At 36.9% G+C, this 12,754-nt stretch overlaps 1 protein-coding gene across 2 annotated transcripts in view; it reads left to right on the forward strand.

The window, feature by feature from the left end:
• The window catches only part of tub (TUB bipartite transcription factor), a 67,613-nt gene that overhangs the window by 35,449 nt on the left and 19,410 nt on the right, over positions 1-12,754 (forward strand). The window contains exons 1-2 of one of the 2 annotated variants that reach the window (XM_084716704.1): positions 36-498; positions 9,569-9,620. In XM_084716704.1, coding sequence (XP_084572830.1) covers positions 461-498; positions 9,569-9,620 — 90 coding nt within the window. In that variant the 5' untranslated portion in view covers positions 36-460. Of the gene's footprint in view, positions 1-35; positions 499-9,568; positions 9,621-12,754 lie in introns of those variants that run through there. The other variant, XM_084716698.1, reaches the window with a different exon arrangement.

Below are 12,754 nucleotides of genomic sequence, written 5' to 3' on the forward strand. Positions count from 1 at the left end.
GAAAAGGGGAGGGGGAGATTTAAAGGGCAAGAAACGGAGGGAGATTTAGATACTGAGTGAGAGCGAAGGGAAGAGAGCCAGCAGCAGCAAGCAGGAGCAGCAGAAGAGGCGGTGGTGGATGGGAGAAGAGGAGGAGAAGAGGAGAGGCATTGACTGGAAGAAGCAACGTCCACATGGGAGAGAAGAAAACGGCTATTTCATGTGCTCGGCGTGCATGACTGAGGAGCGTGGCGTGCTGTCTGGATTGTTTGTCATCTGCTGCCCCACAGCTAGAGGACATAACGAAGGAACACACAGGCAGGCAGGCTGGGGGAGATATAGGTCTGTGTGCAGAGGATGAACAGGCAATGTGGGCTCTCTGGCTGTGATCGCTGTCCTCAGACCCCCGTAGCCACTTGCACTGGTGCTGTTGCAGGCCGTTAGCCTCGCAGTTAGGCAGCAGCAGAGTGATTGATACAGGATGAGCTCAAAGCACTCCTCCGACTGGATCCCTTACAGGTACTGTACCACATTCCTGAGAACACAGGAAAGGGCACAGTGTTCATCTTTGGAAGCAGTGTGTGTGTATGTGTGTTTGTGTATCTGAGCGGGTTTTCCGTCATGTGAGTGTCTGACAAGGAGATCTGACTGATAACGGTCACACTGGATTAGCAATTGGAACTGGATTTTTTGCATTTTATTTTAGTTATTTTTTGTGGCTTAATATTTTTGTTTCCTCTCATATAAACATTTTAAGTGGAAAAATGTTGCCCACATATATTTATAATTTAGACTGAGGCTCTTTTTTTTTTTTTTTACAGGAGTGCCGCAGAAAAATAAATAAATAATGCAAAAGTGAATCCCAGAATTTCAGCTGTATAAACTGCTGAGGTCTCAATTTGGTTCACAGGCAGAAAAATGTTCTTTTTCCTTAGATAAATATATTGTTCATGTGTAAAACTTCTTATGATGTCATGCAGGAATAGTGCTGTTTCAGTATATTCAAAAGTAATAGTTTCACTGGAATGTCATGATGAATGTAGGTCATACAGGAAGTTCCCGCCTTTCTGTGCGAATGTGTGTTTTATGTGCATGTCTGCATGCATTTGTGCAAAAATGATCTGGATTGCATGATGCTGGAAATATAATCCCAATAATCTTTTGTAAATGACAAAAATGTGAGCATTTATGACCTTTTAGTCTCTTGCAGTGGAAACCCTATATCTGCTTTCATCATTTCAAGTGCAGAGCTAATGCTGCTGTCTCTTTCCTCTGATTGAGCACCCATTGCCATGGTTCCCTGCTCACTTTGATGCCATTGGCTCATGGTTGCTATAAGTTACGGTGGCAATCCACGGATTTCAGGACTGCATCAGGGTGACAGGAGAGAGTGATCTGTGTGAAATTTATTTTAAACTTCTGGACAAGAACGTAGAGACACATCTTTAGGTGATGTTACCACAAAAGCATTTTATGGAAGCATTAGATTGACTTTTAAACTCTTATGATGCAGCAGTGGGAGGAACGAACAGTAGTTATTCGATCATTCAACATGGGTCTTCTCACCCAGTCACTTTTTGTTTTAGGAAAGATGTGCTAAAAGCTGCAGCTAAAATAATTTAAACAAGACATCAACCACTATCAGTATCTGACATGATCTCCCGAGGTTCTGCTGTTTGAGTGTGAGTGAGAGGGTGGGGACAGAGAGATCGGTGGTTTCTCAATGAGCAGTTTTTCTCATCCCGTGATGAAAAATGCATGGACCTCAGTGCAGAGTTGGAGGAGACAGCTGCACTGTGTGGCTCTCTCATCTCATTAGATATATACAGTCAGCGCATGCATTCACAGGAATTGACAGAATGAAGGAGACATATCTCGCAAACACACACGTCCACAGAGAAACAGCAGTTGCACAATAGCTCGTCTCTGTGGGGAGCAAATCCACTAGATTAGCATTTCAGCATTCGAAGTCTTTTGCAAATCTGTTGTTTTCTTTCAGTTTTTCTCTGACAAGGGAACCCTGGGAGGAAAGCTGAAATTGTAAGCACTTGACAACAGAAGCAGTAAAATTGGTATAAAACTGATTTATTCATTTATTTACTATTTCACTTTACTTTTCCAGAAAATTGTGTCTGAGGTCAGTTAATGTGACACATCATGTGATCTGCTTTAGTTTTCTTGTAAAGTCACATTTTGTCAATATTAGCATTATTTTTAACTTTTTTCAAGGTCTGTTTATGTCTGTCTGTTTTAATAATCTCACAAATAAAATTTCTTGCGTTGCACCACATAAATGAATGAATATGCATGCATTTGTGTGCATACTGGATTGCCCTCTGTTGCTGCCAGGTGCTATTGCAGAATCATCAGCCAATCACTGTCGCACATATAAAAACCTGGTGATGCATATAAAACTATTTTAAAAGTGTGAAGAGGAGTCTCAGTGACTGATAACAGTCAAATCCTCTCCGACAGCAAGAGCTAAATTTACTTGTGGCTGGCTGAGTTAATGAAAAATCTACTATTTTTGTGTCCAACTCAAACCTTTAATAGTTTCAAGTCAGAACAAATTAATTCATTATATATATGTGTGTATATATGTACAACCAGCATTATCAGCTTGTAAACAGTACTGTCACTAATGTGACATGTAAGGTACAGTTTACTGTAAATATAATGTTTTTGTTACAGCACAACATTCGATAAATTTATCTGTTCAAATGGTTTATTTTCTGCTTTCATAATAGGAATGTAACAATATCAGTAACTCAAGATACGATAATATCATGATGAAGTTCATGATACAGTATTTTGTCACATTAAACAACAACAAAAAAGACAACTTGAAAAAGCGTATTTTAATAATGCATTTGATGTGTGCAGGCTATAAAATTTGTTCTTCCTTTCAATTAAAATGCTTCTTCTTTCCTTCTTTCATAAAAAAATGTAAAAGTAGTCAGCCATGACCTAAACATGTAGAAAAAAATAGCATGACTTGTCTTTGGCAATGAGTGCTGTAATTATGTGTGTAGAATTGCAAAACAAAAACAATGCAGCAGTCAGTAGCAGTAGCATAAAATAAGATAAAAAAATAATAACATAAAATAATTAAATGTTGCTGTCACAGTCCTGTATGGTATTGAGATGTTTTATTGTGATATTGTGATGCTCAATGTATTGTTACATCTGTATTCATAATGTTAAAAAGAACTAATACATGCCTTTTTACTTATATATGGAATTATAGATGGACAAAAATATGATAAATAAGCACATTTGCTTTCAAACCTAATCAGATCAAATAAAACCAAAAAGTTCATTGGCTTTGAATATCATTCTCAGTCTTAATTATTAAAATAAGGCTCTTAACGCTTAGATCAATGTAAGTATTTAATAATAAATACAAGCTTTCATTCACTACATGTTCACTAGACTTGATGTTGAGGATATAGAAGCTAAGATCTTTGCTTTATCAATAAAAACTTACATGGCGCCCCAAATGTTGAGAGCCTTCTTCTTTCATATCTTATGTTTTCTTGCACATTAGCATTGTTTCATGATTCCAGTAATCTTCTCAGAATACTTAATACTTAAATTTTAATGTAACACTCAGGTTTTCTCACGCACATTCCAACAGGGAATTTTCAAATGTTGTCATGGTTGATTTAATTCAACGTGTTTAATTCAGTGTTATAACTGGTCATTATATAAAGCATTTCCAGCTTGCTTTTTCACTTGCACATACAGTAAATAAACATTTTCCTTTGAAGCTGTAGGTGATTTTGGAGAAGGCTAGTTGGTTGTTGAGGCTTATTCCCAGGTTGTCAAATACAGACACTGTCAAAATACAGACGCTTTGGGTTGGATTGATTGTGGGGACCACCTGCATTAAAGGCTTCTTCTGGCTCTGATTGTTTGTTTTCATTCAGCCGCAGTGGATTCTTGAAAAAGCCATTTGGGGCTCTGGGAGGAGCCAGAGGAACCTGATTTTTTTCCACATATTATCTGTCAGGATATAGTGACCATTTCAGCGAACATGACAAAAAAAAAAGTTATTTTTCATAAAAGTTACCTGCTGAACCTTTAACAGAATACAAAGCTTCCCGTAAACCTCGCCATCGGTGTGTTGCAGGGCAAGAGTGACCAGAGACTCTCCAGAATAATGAGCTGTTTGACCTCCACTGGAACAGCTCTGTTTGTGTCATTATCTTGCTGTCTGATGCCTATTCAAACACTTGATTACTCTGATTGCAGACATGGAGTGCTTTGTTTGTCTGTATGTCTAACTGAGAGAGTGGGAGGTAAATACATTTGTATTGCATCTGTGTGGGCCCTTGTTGTCACTGGGTGCAGAGATACAGGTACACTGAATATTCATTGACTGATCTTAGTGACTATCCACTGCCACTGTCAGATTCAGGCTTTTGATGAATGCATGAAGAGTATAAACCAGCCATCAACCATGCTGTTGCACCTGTTGGCTTTATTTATCCTGCTCCAGTCAGACTTCATGGAAAACGAAAACAGGTTTTCATTTCATTAGTCAAACTAAGAGATAACACATTAGTAAAAAAAAAAAATAGGACTTGATAATAACTCAGATATAAAATACACTCTGCTTTTATATTGCAGCCATCAGCCCTGCAATTACTTGTCAGCATTGTGTAATCCACCATATTGATTATGCAAATGCACGCATATACGTGCATTTATCACTTGGATGTCACATTATTTATACAGCGTCATGCAGGATGTATGGAAGGTTTTAATTGTTGACAGTAAAATATGAGTTTTAAACATACATATATAACTCTGTAGGTAATAGGATGTAAAGTAAGACACTTTCATGTGCAGAAAAATCATTAGGTGCCTGTGTCATCAGCTGCACATAGTAAAACAACATCCTTTAATGGAGTGTAAGGAAGCACATCTGCATTTGCATGTAAAATGAATCAATTTCAGTCATAGTTAAACAAAAAACATAATTTTCTCATTCATCACACATCAGCAGACTCCCCTCCCCCTCCCACCTTTCATCCTTTTCTCCTCTGCTGTGGCTCATTGTCTCCAGCTCTTCAGCAGAAAACATGTCATTGCCTGTAATTAGGAACCACTGAGGTTTCTCAGGGGTCTCCGAGATGCTCCGTCCACACGAGCTGAAGGAAGAATTAGTCAGTCTGCAGAGGACACAAGGGAAAAAAAAATCCAATGTACACATGTAGAGCAGCAACTGTCACATTCCTCTGCAGCACCAACAGGATGATCTGGTGAGAGACGCTCACACCAGCAGGACTGAGAGTGAATACTGAAGCTAACAGCGACGTCTCTTTATCTAGTTTGTGGTGATACACTACACACACAGTCTCTTTCATCTGTCAAATCCTCTCTCATGAAAGGTGAAGTGTGCCAGTTCAGTTGAGTAATGATGCCTTTAATGGATTCCACAGGTGATCAGAACATACTGGAACATGCCGAGAATATAAAGAGGTCCACTCACCACCATGGCACCTTATTTCAGAAAAAATATGTAAAAGACAAATTACTTTTTGATCCTATCTGAATCACACACGAAATTTGGCAATTTAAAACATTTTTTCAAGTCAAGAAAGTCAGTTTGCATTTCTCATAAAACTACTGAAGTATACATCTGTGAAAATACAGAATTAGAATGACACACTCAAAAGTTGTATAAGTCCTGTTTTTCAGTAGCTTTCAGCCAAGCCTTGCTTGTGATTATATCATATTGCTTTATACAGTCTATTTATGATTGTGAATGATGTGGGTTTACTATTTAGAGTTGGATGTTACATCATATATCTCTCACAAGTGTCTCTTTCTGTCAGTTGTTAATGTAGAATTTTCAATATGCTTCCCACTTTATTCTAGATATGGATGCTTTCTGATAGGAGTGATTTGTTGTAATTTATATTTTGGCACGTCTTGTACTTCCTTACTGGTGTAATGGTCATGATTGTTGACATATTTAATATTGTACGTGTGTGAACCTTGTCTTAATGCTGTGTTTTGGCCCCTCTATAGTTCTAGTCTGTGCTGAATGAGTGTATAATTAGAGGAGGTCGTTTAAGAGGACGCGAGTCTCTGTTCTGTTTGACTCTGATGAAGAAGCAGTTGGCATTGAAACATTAGTCACTTAATAAAATTTGTTGCCTTGGACCGTGTACTCCAGTATGTTTGGACCTATTTTTCAAGTCTTTCCTGCGACTAGAGTATGCTGCCCTTGAGAGCACTGCACAGGTCTGCAGTGTCAGTCGGTTGAAGTGCATTTAAACTTTTCCTTCGTTGTGTAAATAATGCCGTAACCTTGCAGAGCCAGTCGAGCCAAGGCATGACCATCACTACTTAGGGCTGGTATGATACACTCATCTCTCAGTTTGATACTATGACAATACTTTGGCGGTGATTTGATATGTATGCAGTTCTTAAGTATTGCAGTTCGATATTATGGTTTATTGCAATTTTGTTTTTTTTAATGCCAGATAGTGAGACAAAATTGAACTATATGCTTCTAGAAACTGCATATCATGAATCATATTTGCAAAAACAGTACACATCACAGTCAGACAGTCTGAGTTTTATTTCTGCAGCATCTCTGCTATACTACATGTAGTAGTAAATTAAATATGTTTTGAAGTAAACTTTAGTTGTTCCTGCTCGTCAAGGTAGTGCCTTAAGAAAGTAAGAAATAAAGTCATTATGCCAAAACGAACAGAATCCCTGAAAACTGCACACACCACAAAGAGCATTTAAATCATCCTTCACCAAGTGAAACTGAACTTTGAAATCATGACTTTTGAGTTTGAGTTTGTTTCCACCGGTCTGAGGACATACCTTAAAGTCTTAATGTACATGTTGTTTTATGGTAAGCATGTGAAGTAAAATGGATCAGTTTGTTAAAATAATGTTATCGCATTCGCAGTGCTAATTTCCGATAACACATCAATGGGAATTCCCATTATGTGTTAGCATTAAACTAACAGGCTAACTAAGTGCTAGTCATTTTACGTGTATAAAAAATCAATTCAGGAATCGTGAAAACGAGAATTATAATACTTAAGAGAAATGATTTTAGCCCTTAATGGCCTCTGATTGGCTTACCCTGATATTCTATCCAATCTCACTCCTCACGCCTAAACCTAACCAACCCAAACCAATGAGGGCGACAGTCAGAGTCATGATTTCATCATCCTAGGAGGGAAAAAATGCCTACAGACCCAACCAACTCTCCTTTCACATAGCTGCAGCTCTCAACATGGTCACACTTGTGATTTTCAGCACTTTTAACACCTTCTCTCTCGTCCAAATGTGCCGAGGTGATGCTCATGTTGGTGTTGCTGATGTATACGGTGTGAGACGAGAGATGTAGTTCGCTGAGTGTTTTCTCACAAAACTAAATAGTAATGGCGATATAAACTGACAAACATGATATGTATCATTTATGGCACAATTCGAACGGGATGAAAAAATATAGCGCTCTCTGTTGACTACGTAATGTATATATATTTTTCTGAAATCATGTCCCATGACAGATACCAGAAGAGGAGGTACTTTACCTCACTATGGACAGCAGACAGGTGGATCATGCAGCAGGAGGTGTTTGAGAATTTTCTGTAGATTTTTTGGTGTGTTTTTTCACAGTAGCCACTGTGAAGCTGACTACAGGTGCTGATTGTAGTGAATGAAAGCTTCTGTCTGGCAGCAGTGGATGAAGATTGAATGTCAAGTCATGTAGAGTCAAATTTATTTATATAGGACAAAATCATAAATGTGCCTCAAACAGCTTTACAATCTGTACAACATACAAAAAAACAAAAAACAAATCTCTGATCCAGCTTTTTAAAGCTGTGCACATACCAAGTAAACTCACAGAGAAAATGACGTACTCTTTATCATGATTCATTCTTTCCTAAGAAAATCGAGATGCATCCTAAAACCAATTTCTGGGTGTTAAAGAAATAAAGCAGTGTGTCAATAAAAGAAGGGGTTTGTTTTGTAAAGGGGGCATGGAGAGGGAGATGAAGAAGGAACTCTGTAGCGCTTTTCTGGTAAAACTCAGAACATCTTTTCTACTATCAGCTCAGCGATGCCAACCAAGGTTTCCTTTAAACCAGTGGTTCTGAAATTTGGGTCTGTTGTACTCTGATTATAGACCATGTTTATTTTATGAATAGATTTTTAGTAATATTTATTTACACAATCTACTTCCTTTCCACAAGCAATTTTTATAGACCTGTCATATTCAAGTCCCTGTTATCAGAATCAGACTTAGTACATGTGTACAGAGTTAAGAAGATAATAACAAGAGCCACAGCAACAAACAAAAACAACAACAAAAAGAAAAGTTAAAAACAACTATGTTAAATACATACTTACATTTGATCCAGCAAAAAAATATATATATACACAAAGTACAGCAAAAATATGCATACATTCAAGAACAGCAAAAATTGCAGAATGAAGGCTGCTATTATTGTTCTTCTTATGTTTTTTATTAGGCTTATTTCATACTTTCGATTATTTATATTTTATGCATATTTTTTATAGTTTTAATTGTAAATTATTTTAATCTACATTTATTTTATGTATGCACTAGTGAAATACACTCTCTTGATGTGTGTGTCTGTTATGGGTATTCTGTGTTGACATGGTGCAAATATTTTGAATACATGTCTAATATCTTTCAAATACATTTCTCCTGGGTTGTTTTTTCACATAAGTAGAAAGATAAAAAGGCTACGTCAGATTACTCCAAGTGACACACATGAGGGTGTCCTCGGTGTATTTCCTGTCTTGTAAATGGTCCTTAGCTGAGAAAAAAAATGACAACCTCTGCTCTAAATTGTCCCTTTTATCTTGCTAATGATCGGAGCTGGCTTCACAATATGTTTCTTTTTCTGGACACGATGACATCACTTACAGCATCATGTTGAAGTGACGCCTCACTGGCTGCAGTGTGAGAGCCGTCTTGGACCTTATAATTGAAGGAAGAGTGTTTTTTAGAGGGCTGTATCTATTAATGTCACCACAGTTTCTCCTACAGACTTGGAAGGGGAGGGTCAGGCGAGGTTTTTGTTATCTGCAAGCTCACCGCTAGATGGTACTAAATCCTACGCACTGGTCCTTAAACGCCCCTGCAGTCCCACATTGTTGTACTAAGCTGTGTTGAAGAAAAGAATGCAAAGCTATAAAAACACCTTTTAAACCATTGATATACTCATGGAAAACAAGAATGTGAATAGCTTTCCATGAATTATCGGATTTTGCTTTTGCTTTAATGACCCAAACTCAATTTTGAGTGTGCAGTACTAAAAACAGCCATGGGGGTAATTTAGATCTTAATGTGACTAATGCTCTGTTTCCTGAAGTCCTGAACAAGCTTCATTACCATATATATCGCAGGCAATGAAGCTAAAATACAGTTTGATATTAAGCGTTCAACCTTCTGATGCAGTTTCAGAGTAGCAAATGAATTAACTAAAACAGTTTTCCACCCAGCAGAATTATTATAACAAACAGCGCTCACACAATTTTAACAGCACTCTCCCCTCCTTCTTTGCTCTTTTCTTTGCAGTACTTTAGATGACGAGGGCACCAACCTGCGACAGCAGAAACTGGACAGACAGGTGAGTCTTGTGCTGTTCTTCCTGCAGTTCTGATAATAAAGTGACACACAGGCAACATCAATTATAACAGGGCACTTTTATCATGACACAAGCTTCCGCTGCTCCGTCATGGGGACACAAATGGCCGGCTAGGACTTGTTATCTCTCTGAGTGTTAATGAGAGGGTGTGTTAATAAGGCTCTGAAAGATTATTCAGTAAATGACATGTACAAAACCTAAAGCCAAGCAGTACTGCAGTAATCCAAACGTTTTAAATAGTATTTTAAATAAATAACATTTTTGTCAAGCAGTGCCTTGCAAAGTTAAAGGCCTTTAAAATTATTAGACATTGTGATAACCTGGATAAAGGAGATTTGATTATAGTTATGTAAAAATATATATATATTGTGACTGAATTCTTGTGTACTGTAAGAATACAATGTACTACAAAAATAGATACATGTTTCATGCTAATAAAATAAATTAAATGGAAACAGATCCTTTATTCAGTACCTGACAAAGTTATCTCCTTATCAAATTATTAGATGTGATAAATTTAGGAGATTATAATATTCAGACTGTATATTGTGATTGAATCATATTGCATTATTGTCATATGGACAGTTAAAACAAGTGTCCCTCAACAGTGAAATTATTCCTTTGTCCTCCACTCTGAATGTTATTAAACAAGGAAACACAAGTATAAAAAGTGAAGAAAAATACAAAAATACAAGAAAAGTAAAGAAAGATAAAGAGAAAAGAACATTAAAAATGAATCAAGGAGCTCTATGTGCAGTTACAAAATGCAGTGACAAAAATCTGTGGTAAATATGTAACCAAAATAAATGTAAATGTCTGTGATGTGTATTCTCATGTATCCATCTACTGGATGAAAAATAGATTCATGTTTAATGTGAATCATACAGGTTGAAAAGGGTGACATAAACAATGGTTGATGCAATTTATGTCCCATTATCTCAGTTAGTTTATGGTGAAGCGATTACTTTACATTTATCCGTAAATTAAAATGATTTTGGTCAAGTACAGGTTTTATAGAGGTTTACAGAGGTACCCCATGTAGCTACTAATGATCTAAGTATTTTTACCAAACAAATAAAATAGATAAAGTCATGTAAAACTGGTAACATGCCATATTATACAGTTTTAATCAACATACTGGCATGATACAAATGATAATAGAAGCAATCATAATCATGAGTGATCTTAAATTATCACTTTCCTCTCAGTGTGGATACCTCACTGTATGTTGATCAATTTTTTATCAAAGTTCCCTTCCTCTTTTATTTTCTTTTCAGGTGGATTGTCATTTCGTCTATTGCATTAATAGTCTTAGTTATGGATTTCAGTGGACAAAAGGAGGTTTCATTGGACCTCAGGGATAAAGTCTGTCTAATCTGCAAGGAGTTTAATTTGGTGCTCAAGGAATTTAAGGTTAAACGGCATTATGAGACCAATTTCAAATCTTACAACAAGTTAATAGGTTTTGTGTGGCAGCCTCACACTCTGACAGACAAACAGTGACAACAGTTGAGCAGTGACCCTCTGTCCAGACAAACACCGAAACGCTGAACTGCAGCTCAGCCACTTTCAGTCCTTTTCTTTGCACACTGAAAACTGCTGTTTCTGATGTCCAGCAATTTTTGTGAAGTGAATAATGTGAGTGCAGTGCTCTATAATCAAAATATTCTGTTCTGTAGTCAGATCAAACGCTCCCGCAGTCTTTTCCTAATTAATCAATGTGAAGGCCTTCCAGGTGGTCTGTTTCACATGCAAGTGAACTGCTTTTCATCCATGCTTGAATGGATTAAAAACACAATTCTTAACCTACAGTACTGTAGTTACTCACTTAACCTTGCATTAGGCATGTAAACAAATTATTATTAATTGATAGCCTTATTGTTTACAATTGAGTCTAGAAATGTTTGGATTAATGACTTATTGAGGCATGAAAATGTATTACATCTTAATTTTACTCCTCTCTCAATTGGTTTCTGTTATTTGCGGCGACTCACACAAGGTTTAAAGTAAAGTATGATGTTAAAACAGAACTTATTTTTATTGGCTATCTGTCTCACTATAGTCTGCTTGTCAAAGTCAGAGAGGCTTGTTTGCAGCTGTGCGTTTCAAAGCATTTATACCAGAGTTTATGTTAAGCGCCTGACCCACACATCAAAACCTTAACCATCAAATCCCTGCACTGTGTAAATGCACCCGCTGTTGTTATACCCATCACTGTCTTGGCGAAGATGTGAGCTTTACGAGGGATACTGTAAGAGCTCAAATGCTCTGCACCCTGAGTTCTCCACTAATAGAAACCTTCAATATTTGATGAGCTCTGCTTGAAGACTTGCATATAGCTGACAGATAGTCCAGATGAATAGCTTTATCCAGCCTCAGGTCAGAGCGGTTTAGGCAGCACATCGTTAAACATCCTCAGATTTCTCTCCTGGCTTAACAGATTTATCTGAGACTGTGTTATTGCCACTTGCTTTTGAACTTAACCCTCTGTCTACAGTATGAAAATAGCTTACAAGAAAATCTGTATTTCCTCATAAGTGCGCCGTAAGTGATTATCACAAGCAAGATCAAATGGAAAATAATTTTGTATTCTGTATCATGTCTAAATAATTATGTCTAAATAATTATGTCTTTCTTTAGCAGCAAAATTATTAATCACTCAGTGAGGAAATTGTGAATTATCATATGCAGCATATGCTGTACAAAAACTTACAGACATGTTTGCTAATCAAGTCAAGTCAAATTGATTTTATTTATATAGCGCCAAATCATAACAGAAGTTATTTACGCATTTCATATAAAGCAGGTCTAGATGCTACTCTTTATCATAATATTTACAGAGACCCAGTAATTCCCACAATTAGCAAACACTAAGGTGACAGTAGTGAGGAAAATCCAACTGAGGTTGTTCTTTAATGTGGGAGTCGGTTCTTACTTCTATAAGTGCACAGAGATGTACATTAAACCGAGCAAATGTTTTGTTTTCTAACCTGATATTCATTAGCAATGCAATTGTTGTGTCTTCAAAGCATAAAGCTGATTTAATCTTGGCATATAATTAATTCTGAAATATCCACATCCTTATATGGTACCTTTTTTTTTTATCTCTCCCTCTT

The sequence above is a fragment of the Lutjanus erythropterus genome, chromosome 1 (assembly GCF_056507025.1).
Source record: "Lutjanus erythropterus isolate fLutEry1 chromosome 1, fLutEry1.hap2, whole genome shotgun sequence".
Classification (NCBI taxonomy): domain Eukaryota; kingdom Metazoa; phylum Chordata; class Actinopteri; order Lutjaniformes; family Lutjanidae; genus Lutjanus; species Lutjanus erythropterus.